The following is a 20,559-nucleotide window of genomic DNA, read 5'->3' as shown; positions in this document are numbered from 1 at the left end:
TCAGATACAGGATATGAAAATATTTCTCCCAGTCTGTAGTTTGTTCATCATCTTAACAGGATCTTTCACAAGAAGCTAATACATATACATTTAACTTACCTCATTCAAGTGGAAAGTACAGCTTGTATCTCTACTGCATCTTTTCCCTAAATGAAATAAGAAAAAGAAGAACATTTTAAACTAGCCAACTGATCATATTTGGATATGTTCAAAAGTATGCATCAGAAGAAAATAGGAATTCACCAACCAAAAAAAATTCAGAGAAAATATACTGGAAGAAAATATGCAAGACCTTCCTGGAGCTAAGTTGTTCAAATCAGCCTCTAAAAAAAGTCTCACCAAAAACTGGTACTGCCAACTAGCATAACCTCTATGGAAAGTAGTATGGAGATAATCTCAAAGAACTAAAAGCAGACCTACCATTGGACCCAGCAATCCTGCTACTGGGTATTTACCCACAGGAAAAAAAGACATTTTATTAAAAAGACACTTGGCACTCAAATGTTTATGGCAGCACAATTCACAACTGCAAAGATGTGGAAACAACCCAAGTGCCCATTAATACATTAGTGGATCAATAAAATGTGATATATTTATACCATGGAGTATAACTCAGCCATAAAAAATGGTGAATTAATACCTTTTATAATAACCTGGATGGAAGTGGAGACCATCCTTTTAAGTGAAGTATCTACAGAATGGAAAAAAAAACAAAAACAAAACACATGTACTCACTACTAAATTGAAACTTATAGATCAACACTCATGAGCACATATTGTAGTAAAATTCAACAGAAATCAAGCAGGTGGGAGAGGGGAGGAGGAGATGGATAAATTCACACCTAACAGGTACAATGCACACTATATGGGTGATGGACACACATAACTTTGACTCAAACTGTACAAAAGTAATTCATGTAACCAAAACGTTTGCACTCCTGCAATATTCTGAAATTAAAAAAAGGAAAAAATAATAAAATAAAATAAAATATACATTAACAAAAACAACAAAAAAAGTCTCACTCAAAACTGACTATAATCTAGGGGAAAAGCATCAAATACTGATGTGTAGAATACAATCTCTGGCATTAATCTCTTATCAGTGCAGTTATCAATTCATAGCCACAAAAATGTTAAAAGGAAAATATCCAATAGGGATGTCCATTGGTATCTTTTAGTTCTCACCCTGTGAGATTTAATATTCTCTCAGATTATTCTCTTGAAATCGAACCAGACTGGTTGCAATTAAAACACTACGAGAGCACTACCAAATTCTAAATAGGCCAAAGTACTTTCTTGACACAGAGATAGCTCTGTAATCACTATATGTTTAGTCAGCTGGACTAAAATAAATGTTCAAATAAGTTTGTAATGCTAAAGAGTGTTAAATATAGAATTCAGATTCTTATTCTTTAGTGACTCCAACTTGGAAAAACATTGAGAAATATTTCTCAATCAAAAAACTTTCTATACAAAACACTTTTTGGAGAAAAAGTCACAATGGAAATTTAATAAAATGTTGCTGTCATTTAAAGGCCATCCACAGTAACTGCAATTTTAGGAAGAGTTAGTATATATTTCAAAAATATAAAAAATAAATCTACCATTTATATGGCTTTTTCATAATCCAAGAAAAAAAATTCATTTTATAAAACAATAGTAAACATATGTTAAATCAAATTAATTGTACCAAGCTTACAATGGTACAATTCCTTTCCACAGGCTATGCAAACCATTCAGTTACTCTCTCAAATCATTAAACCCACAATATACATAAATCTATACTTGACACAAATTCAACCATTATAAGTCAGCTGTGGTATAAAGTCCAAAGTTTTCTATACAGAGGATTTTTGGATTTTTATCTGTTCGTTTGTTAAAACAAGGCTTCATGTGAAAATAAATACTGATTTGTAAGAAATATCTATTTTATTTATTATTTTATTTAAAAAGACATATTCATGGTCCATAACTTTGATAGTAAAAGATAAAGATCATTCTTGTTATAATAAATTCTTTGCCTGATTAGCAAAACCTTTAAAACTAACTAAAATCAACCTACTTCTCCAGCCTTAACCCATTGCTCTCTTAAGCCCAGCCCACTAGTCTTCTTTCAGTCTTCTTGTACCTTCTTTCAGTTCCATGCTCCCTTTTCATGGTACCTTAACAATTATTCCTCTGCAAGGAATGTTCTCTGTAATGCTTTCAATCTGTCCCCCAAAGTTCAGTGTTGAGAGGTGGGACCTTTGAGAGGTGTTAAGGTCATGAGGGCTCTGCCATTATGGCAGGAGGGATTTGTTATAAAGGGAATTTGGCTCTCTCACATGCACTCTCTCCTTCATCATTTGATGCCTTCTACCATGTTATGCCATAGCATGAGGAACCTCACCAGATGCAGCCATTCAATCTTGGACTTCCCAGCCTCCACCAAGTACCTAATAAACCTTCCTGTTTATAAATTACCCACTCTATGGTATTTTGTCATGGCAGCACAAAACACGACCCAAGACACTCTTCCTCTTCCAACCTTTCCCTGGGTAATTTCTCACATTTTTTCAGATAGCAGCTTCTAAGTCACCTTCTCCCCTGGGAAGCCTTCTCTCACCTATCTGACTAGTTCAAACCGTCTTAACTGTCTCTACTCAATGGCACTTTTCAAAGTTTCAAATTTATAAGGATATATGTGCTTTTTGATGAATGTCTTTTTTCTCCCCAAAGACTGTAAGTTCCTGAAAGGTAGACATAATGTCTGATTTTGTTCTTTCAGCATACTGATTTGCAGATTAAAGTTCCATGACAAACATTTATTGAAGGAATGAATGAGCAGGCTAGCATAGGACCCAAGTTATTTTGCTACTGTTCCTGAAAATGATAAGCCAAAATAAATCGAGAACTTGCCACGTGTCAGGCACCGTGCTATGTACTAATCTATTTACATACCATTTACATTGTATTAGGTATTATAAATAATCTAGCAATGATTTAAAGTATATGACAAGATGCGCACAGGTTATATGAAAATACTATACAATTTTATATAAGGGATTTGAGCATCTGTGGATTTTGGTATCCGCAAGGGGTCCTGGAACCAATCCCTTGAGAGTACTGAGGAATGATTATATACACACACATACAACCATACATACATATATATTATACACATACACACACTACTCTATAGTTGACAATACAAATCCCATGTTAGCAATTTTCAAAGTACAGTCTGCCAACCCCTGTCAAGATCCCATTTATTTTATGATAATAGTAATACCTTATTTGCCTTTTCATTTTGTTGACATTTGTACTGATGGTGCAAAAGCAGTGGGATAAAACTGCTGGTACCATCACACGAATCAAGACGATGGCACCAAACCATACTAGTAGTCATTATATTCTCCACCTACATGCATTCTCAGTAAAAACAGAAACAAAAACCCATTTTAACTTAAAAATGTCTTTGATAAAACAGTAAAATTATTAATTTTATGAAATCTTCACCCTGAACACACATCTTTTTAATAATTTATAAAGAAATAGGATGCAAGCATGAAGCTCTGCTGCTGTAGTCCACAGAACCATGGTTATTTCATGAAAAAATACTTTGCACTGCAAGGTGAAGTAACTGACTTTTTCATGAAAAATCATTTTAATTGAAAGTATGACTGACAGACATATATGGTCATAGAGCCTTGGCTAATGGGTATATATTATCTCAAAAATCAATGACATGAATCTGTCACTTCATGGAAAACAGCTGACAGTATTTTTTGCCAATGGTAACATTTGAGTTTCAAATGAAAGTCAGAATTTCAGAAAACTTGTATCTGTCACCATGAGCTTAAGAGTTTCACAAGACTGTCTTGATGAGATCAATATTGATGTTAATGTGACTTTTTGATATTTTATAATGAAACATGTCAATGTTTGGCAGATCTGCATAACTCAGCGAACTAATATTTCACAAATGACCAACATGTGATGTTACAAAATCATGCAGGGGTAAAAGATCCATTTAAAATGCATTCCACACCAATGAATTTTAATGCAGCAAACAATGAAAAGTTAATTTAGATGGTTTCAAATTCCATTACACCTAACTTTTAAGAACCTATTATTAGTTGAATTTTACTGTAACATCACAGAAGAATATCCATAATTATTTGCCCTTTCTAGGCTCCTCACCCAATTACATTTCCTTCCACAAGACTGCAAACTCCTTGAGAGCCAGAAGGAGCACATTTTGTCAATTGTGTACTTTTCTGGAAAGCTGAAAGATTCAAGAGGATAGATTTGTTTCTTCACACACTATGTTCCTTCTCACCCCCTCACACTGACTGCTCCCTAGCTTTGTCACACACACATGCACACAATCAGATGTTCACATATGCCAGAGACTCAGGCACACTTTTACATTCCGTCACAGAGTATAAAGATGGAATACCTATGCATAATCACCAAGTCCCTGTCAAAACAGAAGCCTGACTGAAGGGCAGGATTTAAAGCCAACTAATGTATCAGCTTCTTGCTATTGCTCCAACTTCCTCTAAAATGAATGTAGAAGACTATAATTCATTCTGTGGGCTACAAATCAGAAAAATGAAGGATCTGGTACCAGTTCACTGTGGGGAATCATCAAATATATGCCAAAAGTAAAGCCAGCGCAAAGACTGAGCCTTGGGTTCTCACTGAAGGCACATTACTAAGAATACACACTCCAACAAACCCAGAGCCCAAAAATAGCTCTTGCATTTACCAAATGGTCTTCTCAGTTTACACTCCTACCAGCAGTATAAAATAAAATCTTTGTAATCAAATATTCACATTACTAAAGGACAGGTGGTTTAAACACAATGTTTAATGTAGCTGTAAAGATGCAAGCAACTTTACATCAAACATTTAAATTATCTTTTCCAACACTAAACCCCTAGACTGTCTTTTCCAATGCTCACTATACCATAAATCAGCTAAAGAATGTACATTTCAAATCAGAACGTCCTTACAATGTCAGTCAATAGTTCAATTCCAGCAATGTTGACATTTTACTAGCAGTGTTTGTGTAACTATTTAAGTGTTCTATTACACTTTGCCATTAGAACTTCATTTTAAAAATTAGTAGATAGTAGAAAATTAGCTGCCTGGAGATCACTGATTGCTTACAGGTTCAACTGTGAAGAAAAGAAACTCAGAGAAAATTCAACAATTACTAGAAATATCTCATTAAATGTTACATCTAAGAGGCAAAATGTTCATGTTGTCTCTCTTGGAAGAAATCTTATTGCATGTAAATCAATTGTTTAACACTTTCATATTCAATCTTCAAAGGTGATTTAGGAAACATGATATACAAGATTGAGGTTTACTTGAATGGGTAAATTTACTCTAAGAAACATGTTCATAAAAATATAAAACTGTAGAAATGAAAGTGGCTACTAAAATCTGATGCTATGTAATCTAGAATTTTTCAGTCTTCTACAGCCAACACTTTTGTTTTTATAACTGTCATTTAATTGCAGAAGAAAACATATATGGAAGTAGGCTTCCAAAATTCTACTGTACTATCAATATTAAAAAAAAACCCACATCCTCCTAACAATGCACTTTTCATAGAACCCTAGTGCTATGGAATGTCCCCTCCAACACTCACATTGATATTTAACTGCCATTGTAATGGTATTAGGAGGTGCACCTTTTAAGAGATGATTAGGACATGAGGGCTCCACCCTCACCAATGGATTAATGCCATCATCTAGGGAGTGGGTTTGTTATCTCAGGAGTGGGTTCCTGAGCAAAGGTTAAGTTTGGCCCTATTTCTCTGTCTCACAGACTCCTTTGCCTTTCCATATGTTATGATGCAGCACAAAAGCACTTACCAGATGCCAGCACCATGTTCTTGGACTGCCCAGCCTCCAAAACCAAGAGATAAATAAACTTCTTTTCTCTATAAATGACCTAGAGTGTGATATTCTGTTGTAGCAACAGAAAACGAACAAAGACACCTAATGATAACAAAGGTCTCAATAATGGGCAGTAAAACTGACCCAGTAAAATAACTGACATGTTGAGCAACATCTAAAATAATATGTCATCTGAGTGGCCTGGACCACCCAGCTCTTTAGGCCCTGCTCTCACTAATGTCACACTTCTCTGATGCCTGGGTTCTGGATCTATGAGCAAATCTGTATATAGAAATTTGGATAGAATGTGGTTATTAGATCCAAGCATCAAATATATGGCACTCTTCATCAATGTCTTTTCCCCTTACCTCCACCCAAATCAGAGACACACCTTTGATCACAGGAGACAGCATAAACAGATTACAAAAGCCTTTGCAAAGAAAAGCGAAAGCTGAAATCATTTTGTGAAAAGTTCTAAAACCTTCCTGGGCTGGGCATGGTGGCTCACGCCTATAATCCTAGCACTCTGGGAGGCCAAGGCAAGAGAATCACTTGAAGATAAGTGTTCCAGACCATCCTGAGCAACAGCGAGACCCCATTTCTACCAAAAGTAGAGAAATTAGCCTAGCGTGGTGGTGTACACCTGTAGTTCTAGGTACTTGGGAGGCTGAGGCACGAAGATTCCTTGAGCCCAGGAGTTTGAGGTTGCAGTGAGCTATAATGATGCCACTGCACTCTAGCTCAGTTGACAGAGCAAGACCCTGTTTCAAAAATTAATTAAATAAATAAATAAACAAATAAAACAAACCTTCCTGGGATGGACTCATGCTTCATATAACCTTAAGTGATACTAATTTGTAATTCTAGTAAAAAAATAATCTTAAGGCTAAATTATATCATATTTCAAGCAACCTTAAGAAGACAATAGTCAATCTCTTTAATGCCATGTTGAAACATTTCTTCTTCATTTTACATAGAACATTATATAATACACATTTTTTCCTCCACTCTTCTTCAATGAAGAATATATTTCTGTACCTTGACATAGTTCTACTTCAGGACTGATTATAACAGATTACTGAATATTTTAAATGAATATATATGCATATTTAGACCTTTGGATTACTGAAATTACAAAAGAATGTGATTCTCAGCAAAAGAGGAAATCATCAAATGAATGTGGCAAGGGACTTCCAATTTTGTACTTCTGAAAGTCATCTGACTTCTTTTGCACCACTGACCACCAATCAGTATGCTTATTATATCCTTTTGTAGAGCCACTATTCAAAGCTTAAAGTTTTCAATAGCTTTATTTCCTTCTGTCCTCAAATTATTTTTGATTTTAAAAAAGCAGGGTATGCTTCAAGTGACACCATCAAGAACATGGAAAGATAACCAACAGAATGAGAGAAAATATTTGCAAATCATGTATCTAATAAGGGACTTGCCTCCAGAATACACACACACACACACACACACAAAAACATTACAACTCAATAATAAAAAGACAAATAACTCAATTTTTAAAATGGGTAAAGGATTTGAATAGATGCTTCTCCAAAGAAAATATATGAATGGCCAATAAGCATATGAAAATACTTGCCACTTTAGTCACTGCATTGGGGAAATGCAAATAAAAATCACATTGAGATACCATTTCACAACCACTAGGATAGCTATAATAAAAAAGAAAGACAATAACAAGTGTTGTTGAGGATGTGGAGAAACTGGAACCCTTATACATTACTTGTGGAAATGAAAATGGTGCAGGCTTGGAAAACAGTTTAGCAGTTTCTCGAAATGTCCAATATAAAGCTACCACATCATCCAGCAATTCCACTCCTAGATATATACCCAAGAAAAATGAAAACATAAGCTCATACAAAAACTTATACATGAATGTTCACAACAGTATTATTCATAGTAGGAAAAAAATGAAAAATCCAAATTTCACCAATTAATGTTTGGATAAGGTATAGTGTATTTCTACAATGGAACAGTATTTAGCAATTAAAAGGAATGATGCACTCATACAAGCTACAACATGGATGAGCTTGAAAAACATTATACTAAAAGAAAGAAGCCAGTTACAACAGACCATATATTGCATAATTCTATTTATATGAAGGGTTTGGAATAGGGAAATTTACAGAAATAGTAAATAGATTATTGGCTGCCTAGAGCTAGAGGTGGGAAGTTTGGAGGATGGGAAGTGACTGCCTATGAGGTTTCTATTTGGGGTGATGAAACTGTTCTAAAATTAGATTATAGTGATGGCTGCAAAATTTTAAATATACTAAAAACCATCGAATTGTACACTTTAAATGAGTAAATTTATGGTATTAGATTATATTTCAATAAAGCTGTTAAAAAGGGAACCAGGAAGATGCAATAATAAATTCTGTTTCTTGGAGCCTTTAAGTACAGAACTCTAAGACTATGCTTAGATCTTTTATTACTTGAAAAACCTGTTTCCATGTTTAGATCTAATACTAAACAAGATATAAAAATAGAGTGTCATTGAGGGAACTGAGGTTCCGAAGATAGCAAAAAAAAAGTGCATTTTTAGCAAAATGTGTGCGCTAAAACAGATCCACAGATTATAGGTATGTGTAAAGGTCTTAGCAAACAATGAACAAGTATTACTTAACGGAACCAAAGGTTCAATGAAAGCCGTTTTGTAAAAACAGCAGCGTTCCCAAGTGCGTAACAATCTCAAGCCGACAGCCCTTAAGATCTGCTCCTCCCACAATTTAGAAGCATCTCAGCATGATCAGTAATAGGCAAAAAGCGGGAGGCAAAAGGACCCAAGGACCGGCTCCCTACACGTGGGACAGCTGTTGAGGCACTGTAAGCGCGGCTTTTTGGGGGAGACCATTTCTTTCCCGGGTTCGCACTCTCGCAGCGCGCTAGCCAAGCCCGCTGAATTCCTCCACGGCTCCCAGGCGTCTGGGACCATCTGGGTCACTGGTCACAGGTCGCGAGCGCGCGGCAGCAGCAATCTGTAGGGCGCCAAAACCCACCCCAACCACCCCAGGCAGGGACTGTCCTGCGGTCTCTGTCTCGCGCAGGACATGCCTCGCAACGAACGTCCCCGGGACTCGAGCCGCAGGGCCGCCAACGTCCCCCGGGGCCCCAGCGCCGGGGATGGCAGGGTCCACGCGCGCAGCCCGGCTCTCTTTCGGCGCCTCTTGGCGGGCTCCTTACCTTCCTCCGCCACCACTTCCAGGAGATTCGGGTCGCCCATCTTCGCCAGCTCGTTAATGACGCTGATGCCCGGGTGTGGTGGAGACCTGGGGCAGATACTGAATCTGATCTTGGGCCGCTGGGATTGTCCCGGGACCGCGAAGAGGTGGGTCGGCCCTGCGTAGTCCTCCTCGTCTTCCTCCTCCTCGTACTCCACCGTCCTTGGGCCGCTCAGCCAGTTTGGCTTCCTCTCTAGCGGGCAGTTCCACTGGACCTTGTCCTCCGCCTGCTCCGCGACCTTGTCCCTGCGGAGCACTACCCTCTCCCGGTAGCGCTCTTGGGCATTCTCCCAGTACTTCTCCAAGTACCTGCTGTGGTGCCTGTCCGAGTCCCTCTCCTGCTCCCTGCGCTGGCCCCAGTCCATCCTACACTTGCCTTTCTTGTGCTTTCTCCGCCTCTCTCCCCGCCTCTCTCCCCCGAGACCCGAGGGCGCCCCACCCTCGGGGACCGCTGTGTGCCCGCTCCCGAGCCGGGCTGGCTCGACGCTGGCCCACTCTTCTCGGCTCTGGCTGTCTGCGCCCCCGAGCCCCGGCTCTGCCGCCTCCCGCCCCTCCTCAGGGCCCATCTCTCGACCCTCCTCCCGACCCGCCGCCTCCTGCCCCTCTTCGGGGCCGGCCAGCTCCATTTCCAACAGGCTTCCCAGGTCCCATTCTATCGGGTCGTCCCACGCCCTGGACTCCTGGTTCTCGGTGGCTGCCGCCTCCCTTTCATCCGTACCCTCCTCCTCCGATCCCCACTGATGGGCCACATGCTCCCTCTGCCCGTTGTCCTGGTCCTCATCCATCGCTGGGCCCTTCGCCCACCCAGGGTGCCTCTCGGAGAGAACTTCCTCTCAATTCCGGAGTTATTTTTTGTCGGGTGAGAAAAAGTTCCTTTCCTTAAGGAATCACTCCCCCACCCCTTTAAGGGCGCGTGGCAGGGGGTCTCCAAGGTTCCAGCAGCCCCTTCCCTCTGGGTCTGGCACGTGGGTATTAACTTTGCTCCCAGAACTCCTACTTCCTGCATGCTGAACGGTTTCTCTGTCTTGTCTAGTTGGGGGACAGTCAAACCTTGAGGTCTGAGTTCCCAGTCAGCCTCTGCCCTTTAAACAGTGAATAGTGCGGGGCAAGTGTCTATAAGGTTCAGTTTCCACATCTTGAAATGAGAAGGATAATAGTACCCACCTTCTAGGGGTGTTGTGAGGAGCACAGTGTAGAGTGGTTGGCACAGAATGTGTTAAAAATTTATCTGCTGTTAAAGTTAGCCCCTATTACCTGATTCCCGTTCCACCTCAAAGGGTCGCTTAGCGCCGGCTCCCCCTCCAGCTCCGCCCCAACTTCAACCTCAAGCAGAATGGGGAGTCTCCCTCTTCACAGGCCTTATTGAATTGGTTCTACCTTGTTGAGACCCTATGAACTGCCAACCCCGCAATACTAGAAATTTAAGAAGAATGGAGGAAAAATTGATGACTGTGCTGACCTTAAGGTGAGGTAGAGGTCTGAGCTGACCAACTGGAGGATGCCGAGGAGGGAGTAACTTTGAGTTTGAGGCAGGGATGGGGTGGTTTGAGAATAAGGATGAGATGACCAAAGAAGATGAGACTTTTCTTCATTTTTCTGCTACTGTATTTTTTCCCCATTCTATTGACATCTTAGTATGGAGAATCACCTTTTACAGATGAGGAAACAGGCCTAGAGAGAAGGGTTTTCGTGAAGGTCACGATTAACCATGAAACCAGAAATCACTCCTTTTCCCTATATTTTACTATCTTTTCTCTACTTAACCCTCTAGGAAAATATGATTTGTGGTCAAATGATTCAAGACTGTAGGCAATTATTTATTTGATGTATTTTGGAATTGTGTTTGAAAGGTTAATGGACATAAGTCAAGCAATAGACTTAAACATGTAATTGTAATAAATGACTAATTATGATAGAAGTGTTTGGTATTTACCTCTTGATTATTAATCCTTGTTTAATTCTAATAAAATTTCTACAACATGAATTTTTTTTAAAGTATTTCTGGTATGTCAGGTATTCTGCTAGGTACTCTGGTTATTGTGAGTAAACAGATGATTTGAATCTTTGGTTTACATCGCATAGGTTAAAATGAAGACAATAAAATTATTTTTCTATAGTTTTCATAATTCCCTGTTTCATATTTCTTTTTTCTGCACTGTATTTGAAATGATTTGTATGAGAAGACATTACACGTTGATGATTTTGCCCAAAACTAAATGGAATTTTTGATGCTGAATTTGCTTATATTTTATCAACATCCTTTAAATTATGTAAACAAAGAGCTGAAAACCAGTAGTGTTCTTTTGATAAAGGTCTGTATCTTATGAACACCTTTTTAGATCTTGAGAAATAATCTCTGTATTCATATCACTGAAATGTTTTTATGTTTTATGTTTCTTATCCATCCATAATTTTAGGATCTATCTATTTCCTCCATCACTACACCCTGCCTCTTTGGACACAGTCTTCAATCATACATTTCCAAAATTATGTTCTGAGTAATTTATACCTGTTCCTTTAATGTATTAATAATGAAACACACAGTAAAGTATTGGATTGGGGCCTGAAAGTTTTATCTTTTTAACCCTCTGAATGATTTCAGCCTTTGTTTCAATTATTACAAGCATCTGGTAGCACCTTTTATTATTTTTGTTTTATATCTTATACAAAGGGTGGCATGCTAAAATATTTAAATGGTTATATAAAGACATCTGTAAAGATATAAATGGTGATTTTTGGAAACTAAACTGGCACCTTGGAATACTTGTGTGTCTAGTGATATATAAAAGTATAAATTCATTATAGGAAAGGCAACTTAGAAGTGTCAGTATAAAGTGTGTGAAAGAAAGCCTGAGCTGTATGTAAGTTAAATGTATACACTTAAGCAACACCTACATGTGATTTTGTTTTTTATTCTAGCAACCTGATCGCATCAATGGACTTACACTGAAGAGCACTGGTTCATGAGCTAGCCCCTGAATGCCAATAAAGATCTTGATAAGTCATCTAATAAATCCATCTCCCTTCTGGTATTTAATGCAAGGATATGGCATCTCCAATCTGTGGTCTGGATCAGTTTGCTTTTGTGATTTCTCTATATATCAAAATTTTGACTCCTAGGATAAGTTTCCTCCCTTTGGACTACTTGTCATGTAGTGGTTTTCTTAACCCCTAAAAATTTCATTTATTCCATGTATTTTGAACATCTTTGTAGTCCCTATAAAACAGCATATTCCAATGTATGAAGCTTTGTACGAAGAGTGAAGAGACTTGCATTCTATCCCTATCTCTGTTCTTTAATAAGGTAGGCAGCACAATGACCCTGGGCAGATGACTTGGCTTCTTTGAACCCAGGTTTCTACTCTGTGAATATGAGGGTCTTACTTGTTTCAGCCATCTTCCAAGGTAGTTGTGGAAGTCAAATAAATCATATACATAAAAGGACTTCGGAGACAATAAAACTGTAACAAACATGAGGAAGTTTTATTGACTGGCAGAGGTAAAGTAATAGACTCACCAGTAGGTAGGAATAGTTGTAGGTGTTGTTTCCTCCCCTGCCCCCTCCCCCCCAACAAAATACTGCTTTGGCCATTTCTGTGGAATTTGCAGGCACTTTCTGACTCCACACATTCCCTAATCCCTGTTTTCAGAGGATAGACCAAGTCTTTTTACTTGCAAAATTGATCACTTTAAATCCTGATGTTTTAGACCCTTGACCTTTACAATTAGCCCTAGTCCTCTTCACTAGCGCCTTAATATCTGCCTACCATCTTGCATTGTTTCTTCTCCTAGAACAAGCTCACTTTCCAGGCTGATGTCTGGAACCATAGTGTTCATTAGAAAAACAGGTCTAATACTTAGCGCCCCCCCCCCCATACATGCTTGGTATTTGCCAATCTAAATGCCTAGGATAGCATGTCCCCTCTGCCCTGAAACTAGAAAAATGGCATTGACCCAGACTAAAGAAATCATGGGCAACTGTCACAGCAGTAGATAAGGAACAAGGAAGCATTATTCTTACCTCTTTGTACTTATGACAGCAACTGAGGTTACAAATGGCACTCCTGTGTTGTCAATCTTTTAAAGGCTTTCTATCACACACAAGGAAAAATCCAAATACATTTCTTGCTAATAGAATTATAAAAGCTGTATTTACAAGATGTGGGCCTGGCTAAATCTCCATTATTATTTTCTACCCCTCCCACCCTCTCTACACTCCACCATGCTGTCTTATTGCTGTTCCTCAAACAAGCACTTTCTCATCCCAGGGCCTTTGCACTCGCTGTTCCCCTCCTCCTCCTAAAAGTCTTCACACAGATGCCTGATGACTAACTCTTTTACTTCATTCGGTTTTCCATGCATGTGTCACTTCTTTGGAAATAACTTTGGTTACTACCCTAAGGTAACAACCTCACATCACTATCCACTTACCCTGTGTTATTTGTCTTCATGGCAATTATTACTTTCTGACTTTTTATATTTATTTGTTTATGCATATTTAGCTGTATACAAGCCCCATGAAGACCAAAGTTTTGGGTTCTCTTTGTTGTATCTGTGGCACCTAGAATGGTACCTGACACAGAAAGTTTTTGCATAAATATTTGTTAAATGAATGATTTGACCAAGGTCTGTTATCAAATTTCCTGAGTCCAGCCAGTGGTAGACTTCTCCAATTATCCTTGCCTTCAAACAGCTGTGAGAGTAATAGTATTATATACTTGAAGTGGCCAAGTGCCATTCTGAGAAATAATTTTCTGATTCTAAAGAAACTATAAAATGTATCTAAAGAAATTACTAGATAACTAGAGTCAGAGTTAGAGACAGTAATTCCGGAATTCACCTTACCTTCTGAGCATCAACCTCTTGACTTCACTCTGAAGATAGGTGCTGGGCCTTTGGCAAGCAATGACAATAAATAACAAGAAGAGGTGAGCTAAGACCTATATCTCTTTTAGTGCTACTGTCATGTATTCCTGTAGTAACAAGTGTCTTTTTGTATAATCTCATCCTCTTGTTTAAATGGCAGATGTTAGGATTGTCATTTTTCTTTGGCATACACATAAACAGGAGCCAAAAAATGAATTCAAAAGCTCTATATTGGCTACATTAAATCCTTTAGTAAGATCTGGACTTTGGGCCCCAAGAGGATACATCTATATTACAATTTCTTTCTGTCTTTCACAAATAAACTTTTTCATCAAGGAGTCTACACCCACTGGCTGTGTATGTTCTTTACCATCAAATTTTGTTTCAAATCTTACCATGCCACTGAAGAAATTGTTCACTCAATGGTCATCCTTCATCACCCTGTATCCGTCATTAATCCAGTGGCTCTTTCCAAACCTTCAATAATGGCTTTCAAGACCTGCACCACACTGAGTCTCCTCCCATAACTGACTCCTCCACTCTTTGGGCAGTATGATGTGAAAGTAAGAGCATGGACATTAAAGTCAGACCATTCTGGATCAGGCAAATCTGTCCCAGTTTTGAATCTTCATTCAGCCACCTAGTGGCTGTATAACCTTGAGCTAGTGGGTTAACTTCTCTAAACCATAATTTCCTAACTAATATGATGAAAAACAATCATATCCACCAAATGGTGTGATTATGAAAACTAAATAATAATGTTGTCTTTGGCACATAGTAGACATTAAATGGATGTTAGTTTTCAACTTTCTTTTATACCCTCTATGATTTCCTTGGCTCTTTCGCCTTCTTTCACCAGTCTCCCTTGTTATTGTCATTTATTATTTTCCATTCACTGTCACTTTTTTGAAGCTCTTATTCAAATATTCAGCTCAGAAATACTTCTCATTGAAAAATTCTTACTTAAAAAATTTGTAAGTCACTTACTTGTATGTTCTAATATTATCCTAACTTGAACAAATCTATGGCTAAATCAATCTTCTCCCAAACTACTTCAACTTCCCAATTCTATTTCTTTCAAAATCACCAAGATTGTCTTCGGTTAGTGATTAAAAATTATGATAGCTACTATTACTTGAATATTTGCCATATATCAATGTGCCTTGCTTATGTACTACTATGAATCTCCATGATGATATTAAGTAGACACTTATTACCAGACTCTTCTTATATCTGCTGCAATACTTGGCTCACCCCTTTTTTAAAGAATCAAATTTATTGAAATATAATTTATAATTGTCTTGGTCTGTTTTGTGTTGCTATAACAGAATACCTGAACCTGGGTAATTTATAAAGAAAAGAGGTTTATTTGGCTCATGATTCTGGTGACTGGAAAGTCCAAAATAGGGCAGCTGCATCTGACGAGGGCTTTATCCTGCTTCAACTCACAGCAGAAAGTGGAAGAGCAGACATGTGCAAAGAGATCACATGGTGAGAGAAGCAAGAGAGAGAGAAACTGAGGAAGCCAGACTCTTTAGCAACCTTCTCATGGGAACTAATTCATTCCTGCAAGAGCAAGAATTCACCCCTGTGGGAGGGAATTAATATATTCATAAAAGATCTGGTCCCATAACCCAAACAACTCCCACTAGGTGCACCTCCCAACACTGCTACATTAGGGATCAAACTTCAGCATGAATGTTGGTAGGGACGAACCACATCTAAACCATAGCAATATTGGTAATTATATTAATAATTAAATTCACCAATGTGTAACTGGATAAGTTTTGTGACATGTACAGTTAGATACTTATATAACCATCACCACATTCAGGATATAGAACATCTCCAAAAGCTGCCCTATCTACCTTTGTAGTCAATCACTTCATTCCATGCACCAGCCCCTAGCAACCACTTACATGCTTTCTGTCACCATAGCTTTATGGCTCACGGTTTTACTCCAGTTTTCACTATGTCAGTTAGTTGTAAACACATGTAATTTGACTGGACCTTGCCTTAGCTCCATTGGGTATCTTGTGCTTTCTGCTATAGGGCTCCTCCAACACCACAATGTGGGTTTCCTATGCTTGTCCACTGCTCTATTTTGACATACTTGTAAACCTGTAAGTAGGAAGAAGTTAGCACAACATGGGGCAACTCTAAATAATTGGAGATGATGGGTAAATATTTCCCTCTTCCAAGTTGGAGGGACAATTTTGAGATGTATTTTATGCAGCTCTTCAGGGGTTCCCCCGAGGAACCAACCCTCATTTGCTCACAGTGGTAGCCAGCTCAATAGAGTGTTCTCTCATTAGCTTTCCTTCCTTTCATGTTTGACTCTTCCCAGTCCCCCACCCCAACTCCTCTTCCTGGGGATCATTTTCCAAAATAATCTTCCTGTACACAAGTCTTATCTCAGGCTCTGCTATTAGGGAAAATCCAGGATAAAACGACATTATTATTACGTCCCTTTAAAAAATCGTTTAGGAAACTGAGACTAAAAGAGGATAAATAACTGCCCAGAATTGCCTCACTGTTACAAGATAGAGCAAGAGCTTGGATTCAGGACAGCCTAACTTCACTACTTATGTTCTTAATCTACATACTGCTTTTTAAGGGGGAGACAAGTCAGCTTTGATTTTATCCAATATTTTAATAATATATTTGTACTACCAGTTTCTATCATTACTTCTTTCAAAATATCTCACTCATCAGTTATTGAAAATGATTTCATCTAGCCAGAAACTACAGTGAGTAATTTTTGGGAAACATCCAAAATTCATTGCTGGTTCTCCTTTCCCACTGATACCACTTTAGTGCCTCCCTTTTTGATTCTTACAATGGCCTGTTAGTTGATTTTCTTTTTTCCAACAAGGCAGTGTTGTTTAATGGAAAGTGTATTGGCTTGATGGAATGGATTTCAGATCCTACCTCTCTCATTTTCTGACTCTCTAATATTTGGTAAGTCTCTTAGCCTCTCTGAGCCTCAGTTTCTTTACCTGTAAAATGAAAAAAATAATTCCTGTTTTTTGGTGGATTAAATGTAATAACTAGTGTCTTCATTTGTTAAAATATGAAACTATGGGATGCTATTTAAATTTTATTCTATTTGTTGTTAAGTTGATTTTAAGTCATGGAGTTTTGGAGAAGCTGGAGCATTTTATTGTTAAATGTATATTCATTCCTTTAATTTTCATGAAAGGATTTATTTTTATTGGTCTGTAATACTTCGACTAACCTATGGCACAAACCCAATGATTTCTGAACTTCAAAAATGAAGTACATGACGTATAACCATGTCAATACAAATATTGCTTGAAACAATGGAAGGAATTCTTAAGAGCCAAAGGACTCACAAATTGATTAAAGTGTTCCATTAAGCAGTATTCGTATGACCTTTAGTGCTGCAGCAATGAGCACTAAAACTTCTAAGAAATAGTAGGTTCCCCTTAATAGATGATTTAATGTTTGAATTCAAATATGATGTTGGCCAATTCTCATTCCCTAAAATATATTATACCCACTACTAAAATTCTAAAAGGATCCTTAAAACTTGGGTTATTTAGAAAGCCAAACTTGACTGAAATGCAGAGGTTCAAGTTAGTGAAAGTATACCATTTATGTAAACTAAAATTAGTCAGGCATTTTATAAAATATGTTTACAAAAACATAGTCTCCTTGTAAAGTATTTAATTTATATACAATTTCAACATGAGTACAAAGAGAGTGAAATTAAAGAGTTTCATTGCCTCAGTGGTTACATCTTGGGTTTTAGCCTCTTAATTAAATCATCCTTTGTGTGCTCCACCCAGAGGCTACATGGTTGTTTTACGGAGAAAGTTGTTAACCACATTCTTTATTTAGTTACCCCAAGCTGGGTACTGATTTGTAAGCAAGCAGGCTGTCCCAGAGAGAATGAGCCCACCCTACTTAATGACATATTTGCTTTACACTAGGGGTATGGCTCTAATCCAGAATTGCCAGAAAAGTCATCTTCAAAGACAAAGAATTGAGAGTCTGTAAAATAAATACAAGCTGCTTCTAAAATTAACTAGTCACCATCCACCTCACTGAAGTTAGAAAAGGCCTGCAGATGAACCCCAGGGCAGGGTCTGAAGGACCAGCCCTTGTCCAGGCAGGGTGTTCAGACAGAAAGAACTGATGGCACTCTGAAAATATTTTACATCTTTACATATTTAATTATTTGTTTGCTATTCTCTTTGCCATTGCTCTGTGAGGACAGGAAACACGTCTCCTTTACTTATCCCTGCATTCACTAGAGACAAGCACAAGGCATAGCATGAGAACATTCATTGGTTAGTGGCCAGTTGAATCTCCCCTTCATTGTTTTGCTCTATGAGAGTTTCTTTTGTGATTGTCTAATTTCCCAAGAAGATTTTTGTCATCAGAGAGCAGAGACTATATCCAATATTTCTCTAAAATCCTTTCAAATGGTCTTCTGCTCAAATCAGTGTCAATACTTGTGGGATATTAAGCTGTGAATTTGGAAAAGAAAGTAGAGGAAAAGATAGGGTAAAAAGAGTGTTAGTAAAGAGTTGTGATGATTTCTGCACAGCATATTTCTAAGTATACATTGAACTATATGGAATTGCCAAATTTGACCATTTTGGGCCTATTCTATGTCAATTTTCTGTGACTCTAACTTCCAAAGAGTGATAAAGGTTAAGAACCAAAAACAAAACAAAAAAAAGAAGGCATTTTGGTTGGGCAAATTGGAGTTTAAATCATAGCTCTGCCACTTACTAGCTTTATAATCTTGCACAAACTTCCAATTCTTTTTGGACTTCACTTTCCTCAGTCGTGAAATGAGCATAATATCCTTTTGGAGCGTTGTTTGGAGGATTAGATGAACTGAGAGCTCTGAAATCTTTAGCCCATTACAGATACTCCACCTCCCAATCATCTTGTGCAAGTATCTTAACATTTCCTTGTCTCAATATGCTTATCTGCAAAACAGACAACATTTATAGGCTGTTATAAAAAAAAACTTAATGAGTTTTCTTATATTAATTAATCACCCCCAATAATGCTGCTAGGGTGGAAACTTGCTAGGTGCTCACAGTGGGTAGGAGAAAGAATTCTCACACAGAGTTTAGGATAGAAAGAAGTGTAAAACTTACTTATTTTCCCAAGAAAGAAAGAAAGAGATAGAGATACAGATGGAGAGGGAAAGAGAGAGAAGGAAGGAGTGGCTGTGGCACAAAGAGAAAGGAATGAAAATGCTGGTCAGCTGAGGAAAATTGACTGGTGTTTTAAAGGGTAAAGACGGCTTTTTTTCCTCTGCTTTCACAGACTGATAGATAACAGGAGCAACCACAGAGCCGCAGAGTAGTTGCTTTTTCTTTTTTTTTTTTTTTTCCTTTTCTCCATGAAGCGAGTTTATCTGAGTCCTTGTAATGTGTTTCTTGCAGGAACTGAGGCAGAGAGTTGGAGCAGGGAACTTACACACCTACTGTCTGAGTAGGGCTCTTCAAGGCTGAGAAAACCTGTCTTAGAGATAACTAGTTAGACCATAGGTGTTTTAATTAAACAAAACAAAGCAGGTGGTTGTGAGGTTGTGAGGTTTTTTTCCCCCCCAAAGGGGCAATTATGTGCTGTGAGTTTATTTCTTTTACTTTCTGTTTGATAGTTTATTTTCCTCTGTTAGATAGGCTATTAGTAAGACCATCTTTCAAAGGCTGTGAGGTAGGTATTATTATTATTGTTGTTTCCATTTTACAGATAAGGAAACTTAAGTATGGCTCAGAGCTCATACTCATAACTACTACATTATACTATACTATATTATACTGTAGTTTTTACAGTGGCTAAAAATTAAATTTGTATAAAAATTTATAGTCCTTTGGACAACAGAATATGGAGCTAGTGTAGGAGATAGAAAAATGAATAGGTTGTGTGAGAGAGAGAGAGAGACTGAGAGAGGGAGAGGCTAAAGATGTCTGTGTCTGGCTTGGGTCATACATTTTTCTTCTCAATACGTGAATAAGTGACTAGCGTTAGTCACACTTCATAAATCTTTGCATACCAAACCTTCATTTGGTGGAAGCAGAGTTTGCAGATATGCTCACACTATAAGTTTAGCTATTTTGACTAAAAGTAGGGTAATAGTAAAAGAATGTGTCATTTTCTTTGTATTTAAGGATCTTCCTCTTAATCATTTTCAAGCATTTTCAGTTCTGACTCTGGTAGTGTTCTAAGGACTTTAAGTATTAGCTCATTTAATTCTTATGACAACTACTTACAATAGATATTATCCCCTTTCTTTTTCAGATGAGGAAACTGAGGCACAGAGGATTTTAGTAACTTCCCCAAGATCACACAGCTGGTAAGTGGTGAAGCCATGATTTTCACAGAGGCAAATAGGCCCCAGAAACAATGCTATTACTCTCTGTGCTATTTTGCCCCCTAATTATTTATTAATTTTTTTATTTGCTGAAAACTCTTAGTACCTAGCAGATGTGTTCTTATGCATAAGTTATTACAGTTAATGTTACAGAAATACCCTGGGGGTGTCCTGACAAAGATAACTCTCT

At 38.0% G+C, this 20,559-nt stretch overlaps 1 protein-coding gene across 1 annotated transcript in view; it reads right to left on the bottom strand.

Moving 5' to 3' along the window:
* The window catches only part of ANO5 (anoctamin 5), a 69,415-nt gene extending 60,562 nt beyond the window's left edge, over window positions 1-8,853 (bottom strand). The window contains exons 1-2 of the mRNA XM_069470563.1: window positions 8,721-8,853; window positions 100-146 (exon numbers count right to left, since the gene is read on the bottom strand). Coding sequence (XP_069326664.1) covers window positions 100-146; window positions 8,721-8,853 — 180 coding nt within the window. The remainder of the gene's footprint in view (window positions 1-99; window positions 147-8,720) is intronic.
* Window positions 8,854-20,559: the final 11,706 nt, after the last annotated feature.

Source organism: Eulemur rufifrons, chromosome 6, assembly GCF_041146395.1.
Source record: "Eulemur rufifrons isolate Redbay chromosome 6, OSU_ERuf_1, whole genome shotgun sequence".
Lineage (NCBI taxonomy): Eukaryota > Metazoa > Chordata > Mammalia > Primates > Lemuridae > Eulemur > Eulemur rufifrons.
This window is presented reverse-complemented; position numbering and strand designations above follow the sequence as displayed.